Source organism: Chelonia mydas, chromosome 23 (genome assembly GCF_015237465.2).
Source record: "Chelonia mydas isolate rCheMyd1 chromosome 23, rCheMyd1.pri.v2, whole genome shotgun sequence".
NCBI lineage: Eukaryota > Metazoa > Chordata > Testudines > Cheloniidae > Chelonia > Chelonia mydas.
The window spans coordinates 16,454,002-16,481,740 of record NC_051263.2 but is presented as its reverse complement, the minus strand read 5'-3'; the positions used below and the strand labels follow the sequence as shown (position 1 = coordinate 16,481,740).

The window sequence follows — 27,739 nt, the reverse complement described above, 5'->3', positions numbered from 1 at the left end:
GGGGCGCTCTTCCCGAGCAGGCAGGGCTGGCCCCGAAGCCCCAAGACAGCACCAGGGGGCACTGGGCTGCAGGGGGAGCAGCAGGGGGCGCTCTTCCCGAGCAGGCAGGGCTGGCCCCAAAGCCCCAAGGCAGCACCAGGGGGCGCTGGGCTGCAGGGGGAGCAGCAGGGGGCGCTCTTCCCGGGCAGGCAGGGCTGGCCCCGAAGCCCCGGGGAGGTGCTAGGGGGCACTGGGATGCAGGGAGCAGGGGGCTCGATAGGGGGCACTCTCCCCTTGCAGTTGGTGCCTTCTGAAATCCAGCCCGCGGTTGCGGTTGGGTGTGAGATTCTCTTTCATTTCCTGTCCCAAACTTCTTTTGCGGATTTGCTGCGTAGCCATTAAATAGGGGCGGGCGAGGGGTCCCCGTACACCCAATCCCTGCACCCAACCCCAGAAGCTGCATTTCTGTGCACACAACCCAGGCGGAGGGGGGCTCAGACCATGTGGGGGTAGATCGGGGGGAAGCACTCAGGTTGCGAGCAGGTTACGCCATGGGGGAGCCGGTGGGTCAGACCATGGAGATGGGGGAGGTGGGGGGGCGCAGCGAGAGGTGCACGAAGTCAGGGTTGATGTAGGTGAAGCCCTGGAATTCGCTCTGGTCCAGCCCCGCCATGACCAGCTGGTCCGGGGGGGTCAGCGCGGGCACCGCCCGCGTGAAAAACTTGTCAAAGTTCTCGCCGCTCCTCCCACACTGGGACGGACAGACGGAGATGGCCCGAGAGAGGCAGACGGACAGCGAGACAGATCCAGACAGGGACGGACAGACAGCAAGACAGATGACGGAGGGGAGGGAGAGAAAGAAGAGCTGGATTATTTCCCTTGGCCCCCACCCCTTCACTGTTCCCCCACCCCAGCCCCACTCCCTCCGGCTCAAGACCCTAGTGACCCCACGCTCCCCCCCCAGCACCACCTCCTGTGGTCACATCGGGCTGGGGCAGAGCCGCTCCCATGCGGTCCCCCTAATCATCAGAAGCCACATGTTCTATTGGGATCCCCGATTCCCTGTAGGGCCCCCACCGGCTTTGTGGGGGGGGGGGTCACTCTCCAGGCAGGGGGTACATGGAGGATAATGGCGGGTCACTAACTGGGTGGGGGTGCAGGAAGCGGGATGGGAGGTCGTTCACCGGATGGGGGCGAAGGGCGGTTGGATAGGAGAGTCCACTCTCCAGGAAGGGGTTTGGAGAGCAAGGGGGGGTCACTCTCCAGGCAGGGGTACATGGAGTGAGATGGGGGGGTCACTCACTGGATGGGGGGTGAAGGGCAGTGGGATGGGGGTCCACTCTCCAGGACGGCATTTGGGGAGCAGGATGCGGGGGTCACTCACTGGGCAAGGGGTGCAGGGCGTGGAATGGGGAGGTCACTCTCCAGGAGGGGAACACGGAGTGGGCTGGGGGGTTGTCACTCACCGGGCAGGGTGTGAAGGGCAGTTAGATAGGGGGCTCCACTCTCCAGGAGGGCATTTGGGGAGCAGGATGCGGGGGGTCACTCACCAGGCAGGGGTGCAGGGCGGTGGGATGGGGGGGGTCAGCCTCCAGGAAGGGGAAACGGAGTGGGCTGGGGGGGTCACTCACTGGGCAGAGGGTGCAGGGCGGTGATGGGGGGGGTCATTCTCCAGGAGGGGGAACACGGAGTGGGCTGGGGGGGTATCACTCACCAGGCAGGGGGTGCAGGGCAGTGGGATGGGGTGGTCACTCTCCAGGAGGGGAACACGGAGTGGGCTGGGGGGGGTCACTCACTGGGCAGAGGGTGCAGGCGGCGGGATGGGGGGGGTCATTCTCCAGGAGGGGGAACACGGAGTGGGCTGGGGGGGGTGTCACTCACCAGGCAGGGGGTGCAGGGCAGTGGGATGGGTGGTCACTCTCCAGGAGGGGGAACACGGAGTGGGCTGGGGGGGTGTCACTCACCAGGCAGGGGGTGCAGGGCAGTGGGATGGGGGGGTCACTCTCCAGGAGGGGGAACACAGAGTGGGCTGGGGGGGGTCACTCACCGGGCGGGGGGTTAAGGGCGGCAGGATGGGGGGGTTCACTCTCCAGGAGGGGGAACACAGAGTGGGCTGGGGGGGGTCACTCACCAGGCAGGGGGTGCAGGGCAGTGGGATGGGGTGGTCACTCTCCAGGAGGGGGAACACGGAGTGGGCTGGGGGGGTGTCACTCACCAGGCAGGGGGTGCTGGGCAGTGGATGGGGGGGTCACTCTCAGGAGGGGGAACACAGAGTGGGCTGGGGGGGTCACTCACCGGGCGGGGGGTTAAGGGCGGCAGGATGGGGGGGTTCACTCTCCAGGAGGGGGAACCAGAGTGGGCTGGGGGGGTGTCACTCACCAGGCAGGGGGTGCAGGCAGTGGGATGGGTGTCACTCTCCAGGAGGGGGAACACGGAGTGGGCTGGGGGGGGTGTCACTCACCAGGCAGGGGGTGCAGGGCAGTGGGATGGGGGGTCACTCTCCAGGAAGGGAACACGGAGTGGGCTGGGGGGGGTCACTCACCGGGCAGGGGGAACACGGATGGGATGGGGGGGTCACTCACCAGGCAGGTGGTGCAGGGCAGTGGGATGGGGGGGGGTCACTCTCCAAGAGGGGAACACGAGTGGCTGGGGGGGGTCACTCACCGGGCGGGGGTGAAGGGCGGCGGGATTTCCAGGCGCTCCAGGCTCTCCCAGTCCATCCAGCGGAAAAAGCCGTGTTCCCGGATGTCCTGCTCCCCGGCCGGCCCCGAGCCAAGGCGTTTCAGGGGGTGCTTGGTAAGGAACTGGGGAGTGGGAGACACGGTGACATCACCATCACGGAACTCCCAGACCAGCTGATGCACCCCTCTCAGCCCCTTGAGGGGGGAGTGCCCTCCCTCACCCCAACTTGCACCCGACACAGCTTCACCCCAGCCTGCCCCTCCCCCAGAAATTGGGGGGGGTCATAGGCCAGAGTGGTGCTCCCCCCCCCCAGGAGGTCACTCACCCCTTTGCAGATGGAGACGGCCTCACGGGACAGCGACTTCGGGTAGGACACCGTGTGCTCCATGATCGCCTGGAACAACTCATCCTCGTCCTCCCCATCGAAGGGGGGCTGGGGGGAGAGCGGGTGGGGGGTCAGAGCCAGTCCCCCCCAGCGGGATCTTCCCCCCCGCCCCAGAGCGCTGAGGCCAGGCAGTCCCATCAGGCCCCCCCCCAACCCACGGTGGAGTACTAGCACCAGGATTCACCCCCAGCCCCCCCCCGCATAGGATCTATGCCCCCAGCCCCACCACACACAGTTACCTGCCCTGCTAGCATCTCATAGAGCAGCACTCCGAAGGACCACCAATCCACCGACTTCCCGTAGGGCTGGTAGGCAATTATCTAGGGCAAGGAAAAAGCGGGGGCAAGTTAGGGGGCTCCTACCCTGTGTCACAGGCCCCCATCTCCATGCTGGGTGGGGAGGGAAACGTATTATGACAGAGGAAACTCCTCCCCACCACACACAAGCCGTGAGCTACAATGTCGTACACACATATGCACGGAGGGAGAGGTTTAAAGGCACACTGCCCCTTTAAGAGTATCCCCCACCTGGCATAGCAAGCTGCGATTTGGGGGAGGACAACAATTGCAATGGGGGGGGCAGTGCTAAAGCACAGGACGCAGGGCCAACCTTGCTAGAGCCCCTCCCATTGGTTTATCCCTCCCCTGCTCCCAACCCTAGGAGGTAATGTGGGGGGTGGGTAGGAAGAAGTCACTGCCAGGAGACCAGCGTCCCAAAAAGCACACACGCACTGTGTCACCCTTTGCCCCACCACTTTTTCACTATTTGCATATGGCTACGTTATATTTTGTACAAAGCATGCCTTGTGAGGCATCATTTAAAACTCATAATCTACTGAACATCATTGTCTTGTGATAATGTGTGAACCAACATTGTATATGCAGTTATAAGATTTTACGATATGATTATTACTGAAACATGTTGTAATTCTGGGTGACACCCACAAGCCAGTTTCTCAGAGACAAAGGCACACTGGCTCGTTGGAGCCATTACTTGTTTATTCGGACATTCAGCAGAAGGGGGGGAAGGTACAATTCATACGAAGGACTGATTGCACTGCCCATATGCCAGGAAACTGTCTAACCCCATGACTCAGCAAGGACTTTTCCAGCACCGGGGGTTGGAGCGTAAGAAGGGAGAACACACAACACACAAATGACCTCTCCTCTTCACCTTACATCTCTCTGCTCATAACGCCAATGAATACCGGAAGGACACTGAACTGAGGCGAGTGGGTCTAACTGGAAGGCTTTGCACATGGAGTACAGCAGGTTTTCGGGGGGTGAGAAATCCGCTGGCTTCCTAATCTTATTTAGCTGGGTAAAGTTTAGGAATTAGCTTGCCGTTTTCTCTTTTATTTCTTTTGTAACCAATTCTGACTTTCGTGCCTTAAACACTTATAATCACTTAAAATCAGCTATCTTCCTCTAGTTACCACATGCATAAGCATTAACTTTTCCCGGCGCCGGTGGGTGCTCGACCCCACCCCACCCCCGCCCCGACCCCACCCCGCCCCACCCCCTCCCACCTCCATTCCAACCTCTTCCCCAAAATCCCCGCCCAACTCCACCCCCTCCCTGCCCCTATTGGTCTCCTTCCCCAAATCCCGCCCCGGCCCCGCTTCTTCCTGAACACGCCGCATTCCCCCTTCTCACCCCTCCCTCCCAGCTCTGGCCGCCATGAAACACCTGTTTCGCGGTGGCAAGCGCTGGGAGCAAGGGGGAGAAGCGGGACGCGGCGCGCTCAGGGGAGGAGGCAGAGCGCAGGCGGAGGGGCGGGGAGCTTGGCTGCCGGTGGGTGCAGAGCACCCACAAATTTTTCCCCGTGGGTGCTCCAGCCCCGGAGCACCCACGGAGTCAGCACCTAAGACCACCCGTGTTTTATCCTTGTATCGAAGCCAGTGTGTTTCGGCTGAAGCGCTCGGGAAATCTCTCCTCAGGTTAACAAAGGTCCTGGTGCATCTTCGTGGCCCTGGTGCATCTTCGTGCACCGTTTCTGGGGGCATTGCAGGAGGCACATGTCTGGGGTGCAAGGCTGGGGCACGGGCGGGTGTCGCCCTGGCAGAGCCGTCATGCAGCTCAGCTGGGTGCGACTTTGCATCCCGACGGCTGCGGGTGAGCAGAGCCCCGAGAGGCTGCTGGTCTCCAGCAAAGCGGCGTGAGAGGCACCATGGAGAATTAAAGGGACAGCGCAGTTCAACAGTCCAGATCGTACCCAGGGGGATGTCACCCCCACCCTCCCACCCCCAACCAGTCCTGGCTCCTGGGTTCTCTCCCTGGCTCTGGGAGGGGAGTGGGGTGTAGTGGTTAGAGCGGGGGGGGGGCTGGGAGCCAGGACTCCCGGGTTCTCTCCCTGGCTCTAGGAGGGGAGTGGGGGCTAGTGGTTAGAGCGGGAGGGGGGGGGGGCTGGGAGCCAGGACTCCAGGGTTTTCTCCCCGGCTCTGGGAGGGGAGTGGAGTGGAGTGGTCAGAGCAGGGTGGCTGGGAGCCAGGACTCCTGGGTTCTCTCCCCGGCTCCGGCAGAGGAGTGGGGTCTCGCGGCTGGATCGGGGGTGTTACCTCCGGGGCAATGTAGTCGGGGGTCCCGCAGAAGGTCCGGGTGGTCACTCCGGGGAAGATGTTCTCTTTGCACATCCCGAAGTCCGTGATCTTAATGTGGCCCTCGGCATCCAGCATCACGTTATCCAGCTTCAGATCCCTGTGGGGAGAGACAGGATTGGGCTCTTGCCTCTAGGGGCCGCCGGCTCCCATCCGGCCCCAGGGTGGGTGGGGAGCCGAGACTGCAGCTAACAACCTGGCAGAGCCAGTGCCCACTCACCGATAGATGATGCCCTTGTTGTGCAGGAAGAAGAGGCCGATGGCGATCTCTGCGGCGTAGAACCTACAAGCCCGGGGTGGGGAGGGAGCCGGGGGGTGGCGGGGGGGGAGGAGAAGACACAGAACAATCAAAGGTGACTTGCAAAATCGGTTCATCACCTTCAACGTCCCTTCAATGTCTTCGCTGCTCCACGGCCACAGACCGTTTCACGGGGACCCCTCGCCCGGCGCTGGGATGCGACCACCTCTGGAGTGGGGCACAGGGGCTGGTTATATGGGGCCTCCCTCCGTAGCACCGAAATGCAGCCCCTCTCGGGTGGGGCACGGGGGCTGGGTATCCGGGGACCCCTCGCCCGGCACGGGGATGTGGCCCCTCTGGGGTGGAAGGTGGGGGCTGGGTATCCGGGGACCCCTCGCTGGTGCTGGGACACGGCCCCTTGGGGGCGAGCTGTACGTACATGGCATGAGGCTCCTTGAACTTCCCGACCTGCTGGATGTGGTACATGAGGTCCCCGCCATTGACGTACTCCATCACGAAGTAGAGCCGGTCCTGGACGGGGCGGGTGAGACGGGGCCATGGGGGGGGCAGAACAGACCCACCGGTCCATCCACCCCGACGTCCTGCCCCCCCGGATCAGCCCCACGGTCCCATCCGCCCCCCTTCCTGTCCCTGCGGATCAGCCCCACAGTCCCCTCTATCCCTTTATCCTGCCCCCTCCCTGCCCCCCAGATCAGCCCCATGGGCCCATCCACCCCACTGCCCTGCCCCCTCACTTGATACCAGTCAGCTCTTTGTTTTTGGGGAACCAGGGCGCAGTATCTAGCCTGTCTGACTCATGAAAGACACCCCCACCACGAGTCTCTTCTTGAACCAAAACAGATCAGAGAAAAGGCTTGCAGAGAGCAGTGAAGGGCGTCGGGAGACACACCTAGACCCCTCCTGACAAGATTAAGACATCTCCCTTAGCATACAGAATGGAAAACGGAGACAACTCCCCTAGCCTCATCTGCATGAAAGATGGGACGGGGATTAGCATAAAGAATGAAGAACAGAGAACCACACTGAGAACCAGAAAAGCAGGGACGCACTGCATCATGGGAATCTCTGCTCCAGATGTTAATGAACCTACGAGAAGACCCAATCCCAGTTTGACCCCCTGGGGTTTTGGGGGTGGCCAAAGGGCACGGGCCGCAGAAACCTTCCCACATGCGGCCTGCGAGTGCTATCGACCACCCCCGACCTAAGGGAGGGTGTGAAACTGGAAGGGCCTGGTGTAACTCCTACCAAAGAACAGGAGAGATGCTGGTCATCCATGGGAACGTTGGTGGCTTCGAACTTAGCATCACCGGCTAAAGTGACCCCGCTCAGTTCGATCTTGAAGGGGGGAGATGTGACGAAGTGGGACTGTTCTTAGTGTTTCCTCTGAATAGTGTGGGGGTGCCTCAGTTTTCCCTAGGCAGTTCTTAAGTCTCTAGGTGGTAGGATAAAGGTGTATGATCATTGCAGAGCCCTAGAGGGCAGGTGTGTGCAGGGGTCTGGACACAGAGAATGGCCGACACCCTGTTTCCTGGCAAATGATGGCCTGGGCCCTTCCCCCCTGCAAGGTGAGAGCTAAAGGGCTGGAGAACAGAGGAATCAGGTGACCTCCTGGCCCGGGAAAGGGACAAAGCCCAGAGGAGGAGGGGCTGGAGGGAGTTTCAGTTTGGGGCTGGCTGGAGACATGGAGTGAAGGGCAGACGTGGTTGTCTGGCTCACTGCCCCTCAAAATGGACCTAGCTTAGGGGTCCTGTTCTCTGCACCTACAAGCTCTGTGTTAGACCATGTTCCTGTCGTCTAATAAACCTTCTGTTTCACTGGCTGGCTGAGAGTCCCGTCTGACTGCGGAGTTGGGGGCCAGGACCCTCTGACTTCCCCAGGACCCCGCCTGAGCGGACTTGCTGTGGGAAGCGCACGGAGGGCAGAGGAGGCTGAATGCTCCGAGGTCAGACCCAGGAAGGTGGAAGCTGGGTGAGCTGTGTGTCCTGCAGACAGGCTGCTCACAGAAAGGAGACTTCCCCAGAGTCCTGCCTGGCTTCGTGGGGAGCAGATCCAGAGCATCGCCCGGGGACTCCGTGACAACCTACGCCTGCACACACCCAGCTCAGCAATTATCAGACCCATTCTAGTAATAAATCCTTGATGGAGATCCAAAATACTGAAAAAAGAACAGGAGTGCTTGTGGCACCTTAGAGACTAACACATTTATTTGAGCAGAATACTGAATACAGCCTAATTGCATTGTGAGCTCCCTGGGAGAAACCACCACCCATAGCCAAGAGTGATCAGCTCCTATTGTCTAGCCTAAAGAAAACCCTTAAGTCATCAGTTTATCTATAAACAAATCTCTTGTTCTCCCTTGAACCATTGTATTTTCTCTACAAAAATCCCTACTCACCCTCCAGTCAGTGCTCTGATGCACGGACCCAAACTCTGCATCAGTTCCACTGGGACTCCATCATCTCCTGACTGAGCGTGCTGGGGGCTCTGCCTGTCTCCAGCACTCAGGACCCCACCACCTGGGAACCCCGACCAGTTCACGCCTCATGGAGTGGGTGAGATTCCCCTCTTTCTCTCTCTGTTTTCCTTTCTGCCTCAGGTATTAACCTTTCCTAATGAATGTTATGTTGGTTTAGGCTCTCTTTGTGTAGTTATCACTATTATTCAAAAAAAAATAACTTTTATGGTTAAGCTGGTTGCTTCTCTCTCTCTCTGCACTTTACTCTTTTATAAAAAGAAAGGAGGACTTGTGGCACCCTAGAGACTAACCAATTTATTTGAGCATAAGCTTTCGTGAGCTACAGCTCACCTCATCGATGCACCTCACGAAAGCTTATGCTCAGATAAATTGGTTAGTCTCTAAGAAAAAAGAAAAGGAGGACTTGTGGCACCCTAGAGACTAACCAATTTATTTGAGCATGAGCTTTCGTGAGCTCCAGCTCACTTCATCGGATGCATACTGTGGAAATTGCAGAAGACATTATTATATACACAGACACCATGAAACAATACCTCCTCCCACCCCACTCTCCTGCTGGTAATAACTTATCTAGGTATTGTTTCATGGTGTCTGTGTATATAATAATGTCTTCTGCAATTTCCACAGTATGCATCCGATGAAGTGAGCTGGAGCTCACGAAAGCTCATGCTCAAATAAATTGGTTAGTCTCTAAGGTGCCACAAGTCCTCCTTTTCTTTTTGCGAATACAGACTAACACGGCTGCTACTCTGAAACCTGTCATTACTTTTTTATGTTTTTTGCTTCCCCCATTTCCTCTGTCGCGACGCCTCTTTTACCTAAGCGAAAGATCCCTGCGGCGTCCCAAAATACTGTGGGGTTTGCTCCTCCAGTGGGTTACTACCCGTACAATTGGGACGTGAAAGCGGGATAGGGACGTGGCAAACCTGTGGCACATAAGGGGGGCGGGGGGGGCCAACTGAGAGTGCTTAACCCCACCCAGTGAGTCCAGGGACCTACGAGGGGATCAGCTGGAGGGTGCGGATTGACCCGGTCTGCTTAGACGTGGGGGTGTGTGTGTGTGTTTCTAGGGCTGGAGGAACCCAGTCCTGGGGAACCGAGGTCCTGCAGGGTAACTCCTTTGGGAGGGGACTTGCAGAAGGAAGGAGGAGCGTGGCATGTGAGCACACAAGAGGCACACTGATAAAATTACAGAAAAAAAAGAAACCCCGCCACGCCCCAAAGAGCAACCCTAATAAAGCAGCATATCCCAAAGGAACGGGCATATCTGGTAACACCCGGATCAGCCCAACAGGCCCATCCACCCCGGTATCCTGCCCCCTCCCTGCCCCCCAGATAAGCCCCACGGGCCCATCTACCCCGGTATCCCGCCCCCTCCCTGCCCCCCTGGATCAGACCCATGGGCCCATCCACCCCTGTTTCCTGCCCCCCCCGGCAGGGTACCGTGGTCTGGAAGGTGGAGTGCAGCTGGGTGAGGAAGTGCGGCCGGTCGCCCAGCGCCAGGACCCGCTTCTCCACCATGGTACATTCCACGTCGTCGTCCTGGATGATCACGTCCTTCTTCAGGATCTTGATGGCGTAGAGCTCGTCCGTGCCCCGCCGCTCGGCCAGCATCACCTGGGGGGGGCCACAGCCCTGAGCCAGCCAGTCCCTGCCCTGGGGCCGGATCGGGGCCAGCGCCCCCTAGAGGGGAAAGGGCCCATCCCCTGCCCCCCTGAGCCAGCCAGTCCCTACCCTGGGGCTGGGTGGGAGCTGCCGCCCCCTAGAGGGGAGGGGCCCAGTTATGTCTCTCTCCAGGACGTCCAGGGCCACTGTAAGATCACAGCTTTGGGGGGGATGAGTAGGGAGAACGCCTTCCCCAGAGCGACCATCCCGACCTTCTGAAGCATGGCCCGTCGACATCGCCCCGGAGGTAGCGCCCCCGCTCCAACCACCAGACCCCACTCCCTTGCCAGAGCCGGGAACAGAACCCAGGCATCCGGGCTCCCAGCCCCCACGCCTCTAACCCACTAGGCCCACACTCCCCTTCCAGAGCCAGGGAGAGAACCCAGGTGTCCGGGGCGCCCTCACCTTCCCGAAGCTGCCCTTCCCCAGCACCATGAGGAAGTTGAAGTCGGAGATGTGGAAGCGGCTGGTCCCAAAGAAGCTGCCGTGCTTGGAGTCCGTGGGGCTGGGGGTGGGCGAGGGGCCCGGGCCGTGGCGCACCTTCTGTGGGGGGCAGAGATGGGGCACGGTGAGCAGCTAGCCACTGCCTTAGGGGGAGGGGGAGCAGGTCGGGGGGAGGGAAGTTGGGGGGGCAGGGAGAGGTGGGTGGAACAGGGGCGGGGCCCCGGGGAAGGGGCAGAAAAGAGGTGGGACTGTGGGCGGGGCCACCAGCAGAAGAGGGGGAACAGTGGCAGGGCCGCAGGCGCAAGGGGCGGGGAGGCCTTCCCCCCCTCCACAACTTGCTCACCCCCCGCCCCCCCAACCACTGGACCCCATGCCCCTCCCAGAGCCATGGAGAGAACCCAGGAGTCCTGGCTCCCAGCCCCCCCCCCGCGTTCTAACCACTAGACCCATGCCCCACTGGGGTTGGCTTGAGGCTCTTTGCTGCCCTCTGCTGGAGAGAAGGGGAACTGCCACCCAGAGCATCACCAGCCTGGCCAGCCCCCCGCCCTCTGTGCCGAGGGGCCCCGAGCCCCAGGCGTTACCTGGTACAGCTCCAGGGGGTAGTTACAGGCCTGCAAGAGAGAGAGGGAGAGGGTCAGTGCCCGAACGCCGCGTCCCCCAGCCCAGGAGTCCCCACAGCTGCTGGGGACAGGGAGGGAGGGGGGCCGGACCGGAAATCTGTCCCCGGGCACCGGGGTTCATGCCCCGACTCCACAGTCATCTGGGCTTTGGGGGTTATGTCACAGCTGAAAGATGGGGTGCCTGTGGCACGGCACCCCCTGCCGAGCTCCCCACCCCACTCCCTGCAGCGCAGCGCCCCCCCACAATGCTGTACTCGGGCAAAGGGGCCAGCACGGACTGCCAGCCCCCACCCTGCTCAGGCTGCCATCCAGTAACTAAACTGGCCCGACCCCGCTTAGCCAGCAGGGCAGGAACAGGAGAGCTTTGGGGGAGGGGTTACCTCAAATTTCTGCAGCAGCTCACAATTTTCAGCATCAGCCACGGGGACATTGTAATACTCCCCTTCCTCCTGGTTGAGTAACTTGTACCTGAGACAGGGACAGAGACAGGCACAACACCGGGGCGGGGGGAGGGAAGGAGGGCAAGGGATGGAAAGAAAGAAAGAAAGAAAGGAAAGAAAGAAAGAAAGAAAGAAAGAAAGAAAGAAAGAAAAGGCGGGTGCAAAGAAAAAAGTGAAAGTGTACAAAGGAGTTCAAAAGAGTGAAAGTGTGCAAAGAAAAAAAGTGAAAGTGAGAAGAAAGAAAAGGTAAAAGTGAAAAGGCGTGCAGAGAAAAAGTGAAAGTATGCAAAGAAAGTGAAAGGGCAAAGAAAGAAAAAGTGACAGGATGCAAAGAAAGTGAAAGGGCAAAGAAAGAAAAAGTGAAGGGACAAAGAAAGTGAAAGGGCAAAGAAAGAAAAAGTGACGGGGCGCAAAGAAAAACAAGTGCAACCGTGTGCAAAGAAAGAAACACGGCGTGCAAAGGAAAAGCGTGACAGTGCAAAGGAAAAAAGACGCGAATGCAGAGGGGACGCAGGCGGAAAGGCGAGAGGGGCAGGAACCGCACGGGGAGGGAGCACGGGGACGCAGCGGCGCCGAGGCAGCCGGGCACAGCAGCCAGGCGCAGACAAATACCCAAACAGACAGAACGGTGGAGAGAGAGAGCGAGAGTGAGCCGTGGGCCTGGCTTCCCCCCTCCCCTGCACGCCCCCCCCCAGGCGCAGCCCCCCCCCCCCTTACCATCCGTCCGCGTGTCCCTTGAGCAGCTCCGACACGCCGAAGGACATGGCTCCCATGAAGTCATTGCGCGAGGTGCGGTCCCAGTCCCACACCTCGACGGACAGCCGCCGCTCCATGTCTCCCGGCATCAGCGTGCTGGGGGCGGGATTCAAAGGGAGGGGGATTAAATCACCCACCCAGCCACCTGCCCCTTTAAGTGGGGGTGGGGGAGAATGTTTGCCCTCTGGACAAGTCGTGTGGATAAAAGCCCTACTACTGCGGCTGCCGGGGGGATCTCCGGGGTGGCCCGGGACTGCGTTGGAGGGGCTGCAGGATCCCGGTTTATTTTGCGGGGAGGAGGGATGTGGCTGACAGGGGTCTACTGTCCCCCCAGCCCCAGGAGACGAGAGGGGGCACTCTGGGTATATGGGGAGAGTACTTGGGCGGGGGGGGGGGGGTAGGATGCAGACACCTGCAGGAGCTCCGGCAGGCCCATGTTTCATGGCTGTGTCCAGACACCCGTGGGAGCTGTAGGGCCCCCATATCTCCTGTCCAGGCACGTACTCATGCCCACCTGCCCGCCCACACCCCCCTGCCCAGAGCACTCACAATAGGAAGTCTCGTTCCACACGGGGTTCAGAGTGGATTTCACAGTCCGGGTTTTCTGCTTGCTCACGTTCTTGGGGTCCGGGATGAGCTTCAGCTTCACATAGGGGTCCGACAGCCCATTGGGGTCCATGGGGATGAGGTTCCGGGCCTCACCCACTAGGGGGGAGGGTCCACACATCAGCACGTGGCACTGAGAGCTCAGTCGGAGCCCCTTCTAGGAGCAGGCTGGAGCCAGGACTCCTGGGTTCCATCCCCAGCCCAGAGAGGGGAGTGGGGTCTAGTGGTTAGCGCAGGGGTGGACTAGGAGCCAGAACTCCTGGGATCTGTCCTCAGCTCTGGATGGGAGTGGGGTCTAGTGGTGAGAGCAGGACGGGGCTGAGAGCCAGGACTCCTGGGTTCTCTCCCACTGCTGACTCTGTGTTGTGCTGTAGTATCCCATGCCTGGCCCGGGGGCAGCAGGACCGTAGTGGTGGCGGAGGGCTGCATGCAGGGAGGTGCCGAGGAATCCCCATTATGTAAGCACCTGGACGGGTTTTCTTTCCACCTCCTACACACTCCCGCTGGGAGCGTGCGAGTGCGAGGAGGGTGTGAAGGGGAGAGGAGAGAGTGCTGAGCTGCAGAGCTGGAATAGAACCCAGGAGTCCTGGCTCCCGCCCCCCTGCTCTAACCACTATCCCCCACTCCCCTCCCACAGCCAGGAGAGAACCCAGGAGTCCTGGCTCCCCCCCTCCCGATCCAACCCACCAGACTTAGGCTGAGAGCACCGGCAGCACAGCACCCCTGGGGCCAGCAGTGACCGCCAGGAGAGTGCCCCCATTGAGCCCCTCTCTCCCCCCGCCCAATCCCTGCCACCGATTGTAAAGCGAAATCAAAGTCACCAATAGGTGGCAACCTTAGCCACTAAAACAGGGAGAGACGGGGATGGGGTGTGTGGGGAGGGACGGACAGAGAGAGAGACGGGGATGGGGTGTGTGGGGAGGAAGGACAGAGAGAGAGACGGGATGGGGTGGGTGGGGAGGGAAGACAGAGGGAGAGACGGGGATGGGGTGTGTGGGAGGGAAGGACAGAGGGAGAGAGAGACGGGGATGGGTGTGTGGAGGGAGGGAGGGATAGAGAGAGGCGGGGGGGATGGATGAACGGATGGATGGACAGAGAGATGGGAGGATGGAGGGATAGATAGATATAGTGACGGGGAGGGAGGGAGGGATGGATAGAGAGATAGAGACAGATGTGGGCAGGGGATTGGAGAGACAGACAGACAGATGCGGGGGGAGGGGTCGGAAAGACAGACAGATGCGGGGGGGGGTCAGATAGACAGACAGACAGATGCCCGGGGGTGGGGTTGGAGGGGGACAGACAGACAGACAGATGCCGGGGGGGTTGGAGAGGCAGACAGACAGACAGACAGACGCCGGGGGAGGAGGGGGCTGGAGGGACAGACAGATAGATGCTGGGGGGGGGTTGGACAGACAGACAGATGCCGGGGGGGGGGGCTGGAGGGACAGACAGACAGCTGGGGGTGCCAGCCCTACAGTGCTACGGCTGAGGAGCCCCCTCTGGCTGGTGGAGGCTCTGAACCCCACATGGGCGCTCGGGTTGCCCTGAACGTCGCTGTGTTTGCGGGGGGCAGGGGGGTAAGTCAGGGATCCAAATTTGGGGCGATCGGAGCCAAGGCTCCCAAGGTGCAGCCCCCCCCCCAGCCTCTTTCCCAAGCTGATCCATTCTAGCCAGGGCCTCGGCGCCCCCCCCCAGCGGCCCCTCGCCATCCCCCCCAGCAAGAGTCCGGCCCCTGGGGGCGTCCGTGGGGAGAGCCGGTGGTGGCCAAACCCGAGGCCTGTGGGGAGCGGGCAGACCCGGGCGCCGGAGCGAAGCCCGCGGCGGGCAGCGGCCCGGAGAAACCCCCTCCGGCGGCGGGGGGGAGCGTCTACACCACGGCAGGGCCCGCGCTCCAGCCAGGCGCCGTCCGGCTCTCGGCCGAAATTGCCGGAGATCTGCCCTGGGGGCGGGGGACGTCGTCTGGGGGAAGCCGAAAGTGCCCAAGCCCCCCCCCGTACCGAAGACGCGGATCTCCTCCCCGCCGAGCCTCTCGATGCGGAGCTGCAGGCGGCCCCGGCGCTCGGTGTGATCCACCCCGCACAGGCTGGGCACGCACTGCACACAGCGCTTGTGCACGCTCATCTCGCAGCCTGCGGGGGGCGCCAGAGAGTGAGGGGGGAGAAGGGGATCTCGCCCCTAGGCCCCCCCCCCCCCGTGCAGCCCTAACGCCAGGGTTGGCACCCCACCCACCCCCGGGCCTCGCTCCCGCCCCCGCCCCACACCCCCAGGCCTGGCCCCCACCCCCATCTCGCGCCCTCCCCCACACCCCCAGGCCTGGCCCCCACCCCCATCTCGCGCCCTCCCCCACACCCCCCAGGCCTGGCCCCCACCCCCATCTCGCGCCCCCCCCCACGTCCCCAGGCCTGGCCCCCGGCCCCATCTCGCGCCCCCCCCACACACCCCCCCAGGCCCCCGCCCCCATCTCGCGCCCCCCCACACCCCCCCAGGCCCCCGCCCCCATCTCGCGTCCCCTCCCACCCCCACCCCCAGGCCTGGCCTCTGGCCCCATCTCGCCCCTCCACACACACCCCCAGGCCTGTCCCCTCCCCCCATCTCGTGCCCACCCCCCACACACCCCCAGGTCTGGCTCCTCCCCCCATCTTGCACCCCCCACACACACACCCAGGCCTGGCCCCTGCCCCCATCTTGCGCCCACCCACCCCCCACACACACACCCAGGCCCACCCCCTCCCTGCTCACCCCTGCCCCTTCCCATCCCCCCACCTTGCTCCCGCCCCCCTGCCCACCGTCCCGCCCACCCCCACTCACAGGAGCACTTCATGCCCTGGTGCACCAGCCCGTAGAGCAGGGAGCCGCAGTGGTCGCAGAAAGTCGGGCTGCTGTAGCTGTGGATCTTGAACTTGTGCTTGCTCCGGGGGTCCTGGGGGGGCGGGGGGGGGAGAGCAGACAGATCAGAGCCCCCCCCCAGCAGGTGAGGGGGGTGCGAGCTCACAGTCTGTGCAGGCACCGAGTGCGAGTTTGCACGGGGGTGTGTGCAAGGCTAGCCGCACAGACCAGAGGTGCAAGCGGGAGGGTGAACGTTCTCACCCAAGGGCATGTCTGAGTGTGCCCACGGGAGCCGGCACGGGGAACGGGCCGGCCTGTGCCAAGGGAGGCATGTGCACAAGTGGGTTGAAGTGTGCAGACAGGAGCTTGCATGGGGTGTGCGCGAGTGTGTGTCCATGTGCACACTTACAAGCATGAATGTGTCTACATGTGCACAGGTGAGCTTGCCCAGAAGGCGTGGGTTTGTATGCATGTGCAAGGGGTGTCAACATGAGCTTGCACAGGGAATTGCACACACATGTGAGCGTGCAAATGTGAGCTTGACTGGGGAGTGGTGTGCATATGTAAAGGACGGAGCACGCCCAAGTGAGCGTCAGCATGCCTGAGTGTGCCCAACTTGCACTGATGGATACACAAGCATCTAGATGTGAACAAGTGAGCTTGAATAGGGTATACACGAGTGTGTGCACACGCACACACATGAGCTTGCATGGAGGGTGTGCGTTTGTGAGGATGTGCAAGGGGTGTAAGCATGAGCTTGCACAAGGAATTGCACACAAGTGCGTGCAAGTGTGAGCTTGTATGGGGAGCGGGCATGCGTGTGCAAAGTGGAGAGTGTGCATGTGTGTGTCTAAGCATGCATATGGGAGCTTGCACAATGGAATGCATGAGCATATCTGCGTGTGCAAATGCGAGTTTCCACAGAGAGGGTGCAAGTGTGCAGGTGCGTGCAAGTGGTGTGAATGTGAGCTTGCCCAGGGAATTGCACGAGTAGCTAGCACAGGCTGAGCGTGCAAGGGGGGAAGGTGAGTGTGCAGAGGGCCCTGCACAGGTGCCCAAAGGGGAGTTGCACACGGCGGGCACGTGTGTGCGCGCAAGGGGTGGGAACACAACCGTGCACAAGGTTGTGTGTTTCTAAGCAGTATGAAGGGGGGGGGGGGTGCATGGAAGAGATGTGACTGCTAACGCCATTCCTGCATCCTTTCCCTCCCGCTCTCTTCTCCTCTTCCACCCCCCTTCCTCCTTCCCCCTCTCCAGGCCAAGGACAGTAGAATCTGGGCCGTGCTCCGCTCCCCACTCGGGCAGTAAAAATAGCAGGTGAAATTGGGACACTCACCTGGGGGCCAGGGGCTCCTCCCCCACCAAAGTATTTCCTCCAAAGCCAGGGACAGAACCCAGGAGTCCTGGCTCCCTGCCCCCCATCCCCACTCTAGCCTCTAGACCCAACTCCCCTCCCAGAGCAGGGGACAGAACCCAGGAGTCCTGGCTCCCTGCCCCCCATCCCCACTCTAACCGCTAGACCCCACTCCCCTCCCAGAGCAGGGGACAGAACCCAGGAGTCCGGGCTCCCTGCCCCTCCCCCCAAACCGCTAGACCCCCACCCCACTCTCAGAGCCAGGGACAGGACCCAGGAGTCCTGGCAGCCATCTGTCACTCACATCTGTCTGGGGTCCTTTCCCGGCTCCCGGGCATTCGAAGGTGACAAACTCATGGCACCGTTTGTGTACAACGAAGCTGCAGACTTGGTGGGGTGGGCGAGGGGGGGGCAGACGGGGGGGACAAATAGAGACATTAGCAGAGCAAGCTCAGGACAGTGACTGTGACACCCCCCCCCGCCCCATTCAGACCCCTCCCAGAACCCAGATTCGGGGCAGGGAAATCCTGGCTCAACGGACCCCTTGACTCATAGGTTTATAGCACCTCCTCTCCGCTATGGGGGGACGGGCCCCCCCACAACTCTGGGACAGCCAGCACCAGAGGGACAGGCCAGCTGGGGCAGTGGGGGATGGTTCGGGGGTGTGGGTGGGTTTGGAGGGGAAGGTTCAGCATGTTGGGGGAAGGTTCAGGGTGAATTGGGGGGGCAGGGTTGAGGTTGGGAGGGAAGGTTCAGTGCGGTCGAGGATAAGTTTGGGAGGGATGTTTGGGGGGAGGGATGTTTTGGGGGGTTGAGGAGAAGATTCAGTGGGTTTGGGGTGAGTTTGGGGTGAAGGTTCAGAGGAGTTTTGGGGGACAGGTCGGGGGAGTCACACTGAGTTGGGGGGATGAGTCAGGGGAGTTGGTGGAGTCGGGGGGACAGGTCGAGGGAGTTGGGGTGAGTCGGGGGGATGGGTCAAGGGGGCGTGTCAGGAGAAGGCTCACAGATGAGTCGGGGGGGTCGTGGGAATTGGGGTGAGTCGGGGGGACGCGTCGGGGGAGTTGAGGGATGGATCGGGGGAAGGCTGAGGGATGAGTCGGGGGGATGGGGTTGGGGAGTCGGAGTGAGTTGAGGGGGAAGAGTTGGGGTGAGTCGGGGGGACGGATCAAGGGAGTTGGGGGGACGAGTCGGGAGAAGGCTCAGGGACAAGTCGGGGTGGTCGGGGAGTTTGTGGTGAGTGGAGGGATGCGTCGGGGGAGTGGAGGGGTCCACTCAGGGGAAGTCTCAGGGATGAGTCGGGGGGGGGGCAGAGGACAGCTTGGGGGGGTCGTTTCTCTCCCCTTCCCCTCTCGCAGCATCTTAAGGCTCCCAAGGAGCGAGACGGGGAGATCTGGAAGACAGGTCTCCATGGAAACAGGCAGGAGCAGAAACCACAAGTGCCAGGAGCTGGGGGGGCGGCAGATAGGACTTGGGGGGGGGGCAAGGTGTGGGCTTGACTCCCCCATGCATCCTCAGAGCCGGCCAGCCCCCCCATGCCACACAGGCTGCTCCCTGCCCCCACCAGTAGACCCAGAGCCAGGGATAGAACCCAGGAGTCCTGGCTCCCACCCTCAGTCAAGCTTTCTGCCCTGGGTGGGGAGTGATGGGGGCCCCCAGGGATCTGGACTGGGACAAAGCAAACTCATTACCTACGGGGTGGGGGGGGATGCAATGAACGATCCCCCCTTGGGGACTTGCCTGATGGTTCCCATGGCAACGGCTCCCCCACATCGCCTCCCCCTGGCCAGCTGCACCAAGAAGTGAAGGGAGGAGGGGGTGTCCGGGAACCTGCTGCATCCCACCGCTGCCACCAGCCGCCCCGGCTCTGCCAGTCTCCCAGGGGGCTCCCCCCTTCCAACTGCCGAGGTTCCAGGGGGGACCCCTGTTCCCCCCACAGCCCTGAGCTCCCCCTGCCCAGGGTCCATCCAGCACCCTGTTGCTCACACTCCCGCCCCACATAGCCACACGCACCAGCCGTATCCTGGGGCAAATGCTCGCCCCCCGTCGTTCTCCCACCCCACCACACACCCCTTGTGCACGCTCCCCCCATCACAACCCACCTTGACAGTGCCTCCTGCACACCCACCCCGGCACACACCCCAGAAATGCTGCACACCCCGGGGCCATCCCTGTGCACGCCCAGCCATGCTTGTGCAAACCTACCCCTTCCTTGTACGCATCCTCCCACCGCACTGCTGCCCTAACACCAAGGGTCTGCATGCACACCCCAACCCACACTCAGGCCAATGTACACAAGCATGCACACACTCGTGCACATGCAGACACCACACATTTGTCCAAAGGCACAAACTTGGGCATATACACACATGCACCTGCATACTCCGGTGCATGTGTGCAAATGTGCGTACGTGTGCAACCCCTGCATGTGTGCCAATTCACACACTAGTGCATGCCTCCTGCACACATGCAAATGCACACACTTGTACACACACCCTGCACCATTGTGCAAATGCATACACTCATACAGATGCACTCATGCAAATCCACACCAATTCACACGCCCAGCCACTAATCCCACAGATCTGCACCCACCAGCTCTACCTTGCTGCACCAACACACACACGTGTGCAAAAGCTGACCCACTTGTGCCCACGGCCGACATGTCTTGCCAGTCGCACCAACAGTCTCCACATGGACCCACCCTCACCGGTGTGTAAAGGCACCTGCCACCTAGCCTCTGGCCACGCACTTGTGCAAGGGTGTCTGTGTCACACACCCCCATGTGCTATCTCGGCACCTGCACACCTATCCCCACACCCTGACACACTCATGCACATCCCCAGCAGCTTGACACTAATACCCCACTTGCTCTTGCACACCCAGCCCCCAAATATGTCCACCACCCCAGCCTCCCCCACATCACCAGGCGCAACCTGTCACACTCCCCTCCACCCACCCCATGTGCACACACCCCCACCCACCCATCACCCCCCTCCACCCACCCCATGTGCACACACCCCCACCCACCCATCACCCCCCTCTATCCACCCCGTGTGCACACACCCCCCACCTGTCACACACCCCTCCTCCCACCCCGTCTGCACACACCCCACCCACCCGTCCCATCCCTTTCCACCCATCACATGTTGTGACGAAGTGGGACTGTTCTTATGTTTCCTCTGAATAGTGTGGGGGTGCCTCAGTTTCCCCTACGCAGTTCTTAAGTATCTAGGTGGTGGGATAAGGGTGTATGATCATTGCAGAGCCCTAGAGGGCAGGTGTGTGCAGGGGTCTGGACACAGAGAAGGGCCGACACCCTGTTTCCTGGCAACTGATGGCCTGGGCCCTTCCCCCCCTGCAAGGTGAGAGCTAAAGGGTTGGAGAACAAAGGAATCAGGTGACCTCCTGGCCCGGGGAAAGGGACAAAGCCCAGAGGAGAAGGGGCTGGGGAGAGTTTCAGTTTGGGGCTGGCTGGGGACATGGAGTGAAGGGCAGACGTGGTTGTCTGGCTCACTGCCCCCCAAAATGGACCCAGCTGAGGGGTCTGGTTCTCTACACCTACAAGCTCTGTGTTAGACCATGTTCCTGTCATCTAATAAACCTCTGTTTTACTGGCTGGCTGAGAGTCACGTCTGACTGCGGAGTTGGGGGGCAGGACCCTCTGGCTTCCCCAGGAGCCCCGCCTGAGTGGCCTCGCTGTGGGAAGCGCACGGAGGGGCAGAGGAGGCTGGAGGCTCCGAGGTCAGCCCCAGGAAGGTGGAGCCGGGTGAGCTGTGTGTCCTGCAGACAGGCTGCTCCCAGAGAGAAGACTCCCCAGAGTCCTGCCTGGCTGCGTGGGGAGCAGTTCCAGAGCATCGCCCGGGGACCCCGTGACACATGTGCACACACCCCCCACCCATCACATCCCCTCCACCCACCCCATGTGCACTCCCCCTTCCTCCCACCCGTCACACCCCCTTCCTCCCACCCCCATGTGCACACACCCCCCCACGCATGCATCACCCCCCCTCCACACACACCCCTGTGTACACACCCCCCCCACCCCCAGTGAGGACACTCTAAGAACCACCCCCCCGTCCCATCTATTTGGTCCCCCACCACCACCACTTAACACTCAGATCCTGCCCCCACCACACTGGGCCTCATGCTGCCAGCTGGGGGGAGGGAGGGCAGAGTCCACTAGAAACTCTCCCCCCACCAGCTCTAGGCCTGGCAGGAATCCCCACCCCCATTTTACACATGAGGAGCCCAACACACACACCCCCTCCCCGCAGTCCCTCTCGCCCACCCTGCCCAGAGCTGCTCCCCCAGTTCATCACTGGCTAATCAACCACAGAGCCACACCCCCATTCAGAGCATATGGGGATTTCCCCATTATCCCCCCCCAACACACATACACACACTCATACCTGCGGGAGGGGGGAGGCAGGAAGAAATCTCCCCACCCCACCAAGAACCCCCAGATCCCCTACACAGCCGCCCAGCTAGCCCCACTGGCCTCCTATCCCACATGCAGCCCACCCCCACACACACAATGCCCCTAAACACAAAAGCCCCACATCCTCCACCCCCAGCCCCCACAAATCCACACTCCCCTCCCAGAGCCAGGCAGAGAACCCAGGAATCCTGGTTCCCAGCCACCTGCCTGCTCTAACCCAGCAAGGCCGGTGCCAAAGCCGCCCCCCATCCCTGGCCCTGGGACTTTTGCTCCTGGGTGTCTGGCCAGGAGGTCAAAGAGCCCCACGTCACTGCAGAGAACCCAGGAGTCCGGCTCCCAGCTCCCCTGCTCTAACCACTAGACCCCGCTCCCCTCCCAGAGAACCCCAGGAGTCATGACCCCCAGTTGTCAAAGAAGCTTAAAGAATAAAGCTTCGAGCATTTGAAAGGTCACCCGGTATTAGGTATTTTGGGGCTTTTTTCAAGCAGAAACATGGAATTTTCCAGCCAGTCCCTAAAATAGCCGGAGTCGAGAAATCTAGTTCAGCGCCATGGGCTGTGTGCTGGGAACAGGCTGCAATGTTCCCCCCTGACATGCGACCACACCTGGGGTGGAGCACAGGGGATGGTTATACCCCTCGCCCGGCGCTGCGACACGGCCCCTCTGGGTGGAGCGCGGGGGCTGGTTATACCGGGACCCCTCGCCCGGTGCTGAGACACGGCCCCTCTGGAGTGGGGCGTGGGGGCTGGTTATACCGGGACCCCTCGCCCAGTGCTGAGACACGGTCCCTCTGGGGTGGGGTGCGGCTGTGCGGGGGCTGGTTATACCATCGGCAGAAGGGAGGACCCCAAGGCTGAGAGTGGGAGTGACTGTCTCCCCCCAAGTATGGCTCTCAGTGGAGTGGGGGCGGTCACTGACCCTGCAGGGTGGGGGGGTCTCTTACCTAGACACTGCAGTCCCTGCTTCCCAATCCCCCTAAAAGCAAGAGAGAAACACAATGTTACTCTGGGGCTCGCAGCTGTCATGAGTTGCCCACACTCAGCTCCCCCCAATACACATATTTAACATGCGCCCCACTCCTCCCCTGCCCTAACATCTGCTATGCCACAAAGTAGGAGGCTGGGAGCCAGGACTCCTGGGTTCTATCCCGGCTCTGGGAGGGGTGTGGGGGCTCGTGGTTAGAGCAGGGGGCTGGGAGCCAGGACTCCTGGGTTCTGTTCCCGGCTCTGGACCAACCAGTCCCTCTATGCTAAGACTAAAGGAAGGGCAGCAGCAGCAGAGCCATGGGGGGGTGTGAACTGGGAAGGGGATGAGTTGGGGGGTTCTGCGGGGGGTCTCACCAGATGAAGTCAGTGCAGTGGCTGCAGAAGGTGGGCTGGGGGTATTGGGGGGGCGCTAGGGGGTGCTGGGGGGCGCTAGGGGGGGTCTCACCAGATGAAGTCGGTGCAGTGGCTGCAGAAGGTGGGCTGGGGGTATTGGGGGGGCTCTAGGGGGTGCTGGGGGGGGCGCTAGGGGGTCTCACCAGATGAAGTCGGTGCAGTGGCTGCAGAACATGGACTGGGGGTATTGGGGGGGCGCTAGGGGGTGCTGGGGGGCGCTAGGGGGGTCTCACCAGATGAAGTCGGTGCAGTGGCTGCAGAAGGTGGGCTGCGGGTATTGGGGGGGCGCTAGGGGGGTCTCTCCAGATGAAGTCGGTGCAGTGGCTGCAGAAGGTGGGCTGGGGGCATTGGGGGGGGCGCTAGGGGGTGCTGGGGTTGCGCTAGGGGGGTCTCACCAGATGAAGTCGGTGCAGTGGCTGCCGAACGTGGGCTGGGGGTATTGGGGGGAGCGCTAGGGGGTGCTGGGGGGGCGCTGGGGGGCCTCACCAGATGAAGTCGGTGTAGTGGCTGCAGAAGGTGGGCTGGGGGTATTGGGGGGGGCGCTAGGGGGTGCTGGGGGGGGGCGCTAGGGGGTCTCACCAGATGAAGTCGGTGCAGTGGCTGCAGAAGGTGGGCTGGGGGTATTGGGGGGGGGCGGTAGGGGGTGCTGGGGGGGCGCTAGGGGGTCTCACCAGATGAAGTCGGTGCAGTGGCTGCAGAAGGTGGGCTGGGGTTATTAGGGGGGCTCTAGGGGGTGCTGGGGGGGCGCTAGAGGGGGTCTCACCAGATGAAGGTGCAGTGGCTGCAGAAGGTGGGCTGGGGTTATTAGGGGGGCTCTAGGGGGTGCTGGGGGGGCGCTAGGGGGGGTCTCACCAGATGAAGTCGGTGCAGTGGCTGCAGAAGGTGGGCTGGGGGTTTTGGGGGGGCGGTAGGGGATGCTGGGGGGGCGCTGCGGGGGGTCTCACCAGATGAAGTCGGTGCAGTGGCTGCAGAAGGTGGGCTGGGGGTATTGGGGGGGCGGTAGGGGGTGCTGGGGGGGGCGCTAGGGGGGTCTCACCAGATGAAGTCGGTGCAGTGGCTGCAGAAGGTGGGCTGGGGGCAATGGGGGGCGCTAGGGGGTATTGGGGGGGCGCTAGGGGGGTCTCACCAGATGAAGTCGGTGCAGTGGCTGCAGAAGGTGGGCTGGGGGCAATGGGGGGGCGCTAGGGGGTATTGGGGGGGGCGCTAGGGGGGGGTCTCACCAGATGAAGTCAGTGCAGTGGCTGCAGAAGGTGGGCTGGGGGCAATGGGGGGGGCGCTAGGGGGTATTGGGGGGGCGCTAGGGGGGGTCTCACCAGATGAAGTCGGTGCAGTGGCTGCAGAAGGTGGGCTGGGGGTGCTGGGGGGGCGCTAGGGGGGGTCTCACCAGATGAAGTCGGTGCAGTGGCTGCAGAAGGTGGGCTGGGGGCAATGGGGGGGCGCTAGGGGGTGCTGGGGGGCGCTAGGGGGGGTCTCACCAGATGAAGTCGGTGCAGTGGCTGCAGAAGGTGGGCTGGGGGCAATGGGGGGGGCGCTAGGGGGTATTGGGGGGGGCGCTAGGGGGGGTCTCACCAGATGAAGTCGGTGCAGTGGCTGCAGAAGGTGGGCTGGGGGCAATGGGGGGGCGCTAGGGGGTAATGGGGGGGCGCTAGGGGGGGTCTCACCAGATGAAGTCGGTGCAGTGGCTGCAGAAGGTGGGCTGGGGGTAATAGGGGGGCGCTAGGGGGGGTCTCACCAGATGAAGTCGGTGCAGTGGCTGCAGAAGGTGGGCTGGGGGGCAATGGGGGGGGTGCTAGGGGGTATTGGGGGGGGCGCTAGGGGGGTCTCACCAGATGAAGTCGGTGCAGTGGCTGCAGAAGGTGGGCTGGGGGCAATGGGGGGCGCTAGGGGGTATTGGGGGGGCGCTAGGGGGGGTCTCACCAGATGAAGTCGGTGCAGTGGCTGCAGAAGGTGGGCTGGGGGCAATGGGGGGCGCTAGGGGGTATTGGGGGGGCGCTAGGGGGGTCTCACCAGATGAAGTCGGTGCAGTGGCTGCAGAAGGTGGGCTGGGGGCAATGGGGGGGCGCTAGGGGGTATTGGGGGGGGCGCTAGGGGGGGTCTCACCAGATGAAGTCGGTGCAGTGGCTGCAGAAGGTGGGCTGGGGGTAATGGGGGGGCGCTAGGGGGGGTCTCACCAGATGAAGTCGGTGCAGTGGCTGCAGAAGGTGGGCTGGGGGTAATGGGGGGGCGCTAGGGGGGGTCTCACCAGATGAAGTCGGTGCAGTGGCTGCAGAAGGTGGGCTGGGGGTGCTGGGGGGGCGCTAGGGGGGGTCTCACCAGATGAAGTCGGTGCAGTGGCTGCAGAAGGTGGGCTGGGGGCAATGGGGGGGCGCTAGGGGGTATTGGGGGGGCGCTAGGGGGGGTCTCACCAGATGAAGTCGGTGCAGTGGCTGCAGAAGGTGGGCTGGGGGCAATGGGGGGCGCTCGGGGGTATTGGGGGGGCGCTAGGGGGGGGTCTCACCAGATGAAGTCGGTGCAGTGGCTGCAGAAGGTGGGCTGGGGGCAATGGGGGGGCGCTAGGGGGTATTGGGGGGGCGCTAGGGGGGGTCTCACCAGATGAAGTCGGTGCAGTGGCTGCAGAAGGTGGGCTGGGGGCAATGGGGGGGCGCTAGGGGGTAATGGGGGGGGCGCTAGGGGGGGTCTCACCAGATGAAGTCGGTGCAGTGGCTGCAGAAGGTGGGCTGGGGGTAATAGGGGGGCGCTAGGGGGGGTCTCACCAGATGAAGTCGGTGCAGTGGCTGCAGAAGGTGGGCTGGGGGCAATGGGGGGGTGCTAGGGGGTATTGGGGGGGCGCTAGGGGGGTCTCACCAGATGAAGTCGGTGCAGTGGCTGCAGAAGGTGGGCTGGGGGGCAATGGGGGGCGCTAGGGGTATTGGGGGGGGCGCTAGGGGGGGTCTCACCAGATGAAGTCGGTGCAGTGGCTGCAGAAGGTGGGCTGGGGGCAATGGGGGGCGCTAGGGGGTATTGGGGGGGCGCTAGGGGGGTCTCACCAGATGAAGTCGGTGCAGTGGCTGCAGAAGGTGGGCTGGGGGCAATGGGGGGGCGCTAGGGGGTATTGGGGGGGCGCTAGGGGGGGTCTCACCAGATGAAGTCGGTGCAGTGGCTGCAGAAGGTGGGCTGGGGGTAATGGGGGGGGCGCTAGGGGGGGTCTCACCAGATGAAGTCGGTGCAGTGGCTGCAGAAGGTGGGCTGGGGGTAATGGGGGGGCGCTAGGGGGGGTCTCACCAGATGAAGTCGGTGCAGTGGCTGCAGAAGGTGGGCTGGGGGTGCTGGGGGGGCGCTAGTGGGGGTCTCACCAGATGAAGTCGGTGCAGTGGCTGCAGAAGGTGGGCTGGGGCAATGGGGGGGCGCTAGGGGGTATTGGGGGGGCGCTAGGGGGGGTCTCACCAGATGAAGTCGGTGCAGTGGCTGCAGAAGGTGGGCTGGGGGTAATGGGGGGGCGCTAGGGGGGGTCTCACCAGATGAAGTCGGTGCAGTGGCTGCAGAAGGTGGGCTGGGGGTGCTGGGGGGGCGCTAGGGGGGGGTCTCACCAGATGAAGTCGGTGCAGTGGCTGCAGAAGGTGGGCTGGGGGCAATGGGGGGGCGCTAGGGGGTATTGGGGGGGCGCTAGGGGGGGGTCTCACCAGATGAAGTCGGTGCAGTGGCTGCAGAAGGTGGGCTGGGGGCAATGGGGGGCGCTAGGGGGTATTGGGGGGGCGCTAGGTGGGGTCTCACCAGATGAAGTCGGTGCAGTGGCTGCAGAAGGTGGGCTGCTTGAAGAATCGCGCCGTGAATTTGTGGCTCTTGACCTCGTGGATCACCTTCTGGCGCAGCGCCCCCTTGCGGCAGAACAGCGGCTTGGCCAGGCACTCCAGCTCGGTGGGCGAGGTGACCAGCGCCATGGCCCCACCTGGGCCCCCCAGCCCCGGGCGGGAGTGGTGGGAGGGGGGGAAGAAAGACAGAAAGAGGAAAGGGGGGATGGAGGGAAGGGAGGGACTGGGTGGATGGAGGAGGCAGAAGGAGGGGGAGAAAGCGGGGGATGGAGGGAGAGAAGAGATGGAGAGAAGGAGGCAGGGGACGGAGGGATGGGAGAGAGAAGGAAGAGAGGGAAGAGAGAAGGGATGGAGAGAAGGCAGAGGACGGAGGGATGGGAGAGAGAAGGAAGGACGGGAGGAGAGAGGGATGGAGAGAAGGCAGAGGACGGAGGGATGGGAGAGAGAAGGAAGGGAGGGAGGAGAGAGGGATGGAGAGAAGGGAGAGGATGGAGGGATGGGAGAGAGAAGGAAGAGAGGGAGGAGAGAAGGGATGGAGAGAAGGCAGAGGACGGAGGGATGGGAGAGAGAAGGAAGGGAGGGAGGAGAGAGGGATGGAGAGAAGGCAGAGGACGGAGGGATGGGAGAGAGAAGGAAGGACGGGAGGAGAGAGGGATGGAGAGAAGGCAGAGGACGGAGGGATGGGAGAGAGAAGGAAGGGAGGAAGGAGAGAGGGATGGAGAGAAGGCAGAGGACGGAGGGATGGGAGAGAGAAGGAAGGACGGGAGGAGAGAGGGATGGAGAGAAGGCAGAGGACGGAGGGATGGGAGAAGAGATGCGGGATAGGGAGAAGGAGGGATGAGAGCAGGGGGGATGGAGAACGAGGGATGGAAGCGGAGGCGGGGACCGGAGGGCTGAAGGCGACAGAGGAGCGGAGGTTCCCAGCCGCCGCCGCCGGGGGCCGAGGTGGGGACGGACGCGCCGACAGGAAAGCTGCCGGCCGGTCGGGCAGTGTGTCGGCTGTGGGGGGAGAGCGGCGGGGGGAGGCGGGTCTCTGACGGCTCCGG

The 27,739-nt window shown here is 62.4% G+C and overlaps 4 protein-coding genes across 9 annotated transcripts in view; 2 read left to right on the top strand and 2 right to left on the bottom strand.

Moving 5' to 3' along the window:
• Positions 1-27,739, bottom strand: part of LOC119564877 (immunoglobulin superfamily member 1-like) — a 967,916-nt gene that overhangs the window by 180,366 nt on the left and 759,811 nt on the right. The window lies entirely within an intron of this gene.
• The window catches only part of LOC119564866 (immunoglobulin superfamily member 1), a 999,687-nt gene that overhangs the window by 423,371 nt on the left and 548,577 nt on the right, over positions 1-27,739 (top strand). The window lies entirely within an intron of this gene.
• LOC119564865 (immunoglobulin superfamily member 1) overlaps positions 1-27,739 on the top strand; it is a 798,058-nt gene that overhangs the window by 364,492 nt on the left and 405,827 nt on the right. The gene's annotated exons all lie outside the window — the stretch shown is intronic.
• PRKCG (protein kinase C gamma) lies at positions 87-26,946 on the bottom strand. Its single transcript, XM_037888327.2, is given in 18 exon segments — positions 87-730; positions 2,640-2,783; positions 2,987-3,094; positions 3,286-3,366; positions 5,604-5,742; positions 5,863-5,925; positions 6,320-6,411; positions 9,821-9,994; positions 10,448-10,585; positions 11,068-11,097; positions 11,487-11,574; positions 12,264-12,398; positions 12,848-13,007; positions 14,906-15,037; positions 15,717-15,828; positions 17,393-17,475; positions 22,470-22,501; positions 26,656-26,946. Coding segments are annotated over 18 exon segments (2,061 nt in total). The 5' UTR covers positions 26,823-26,946; the 3' UTR covers positions 87-547.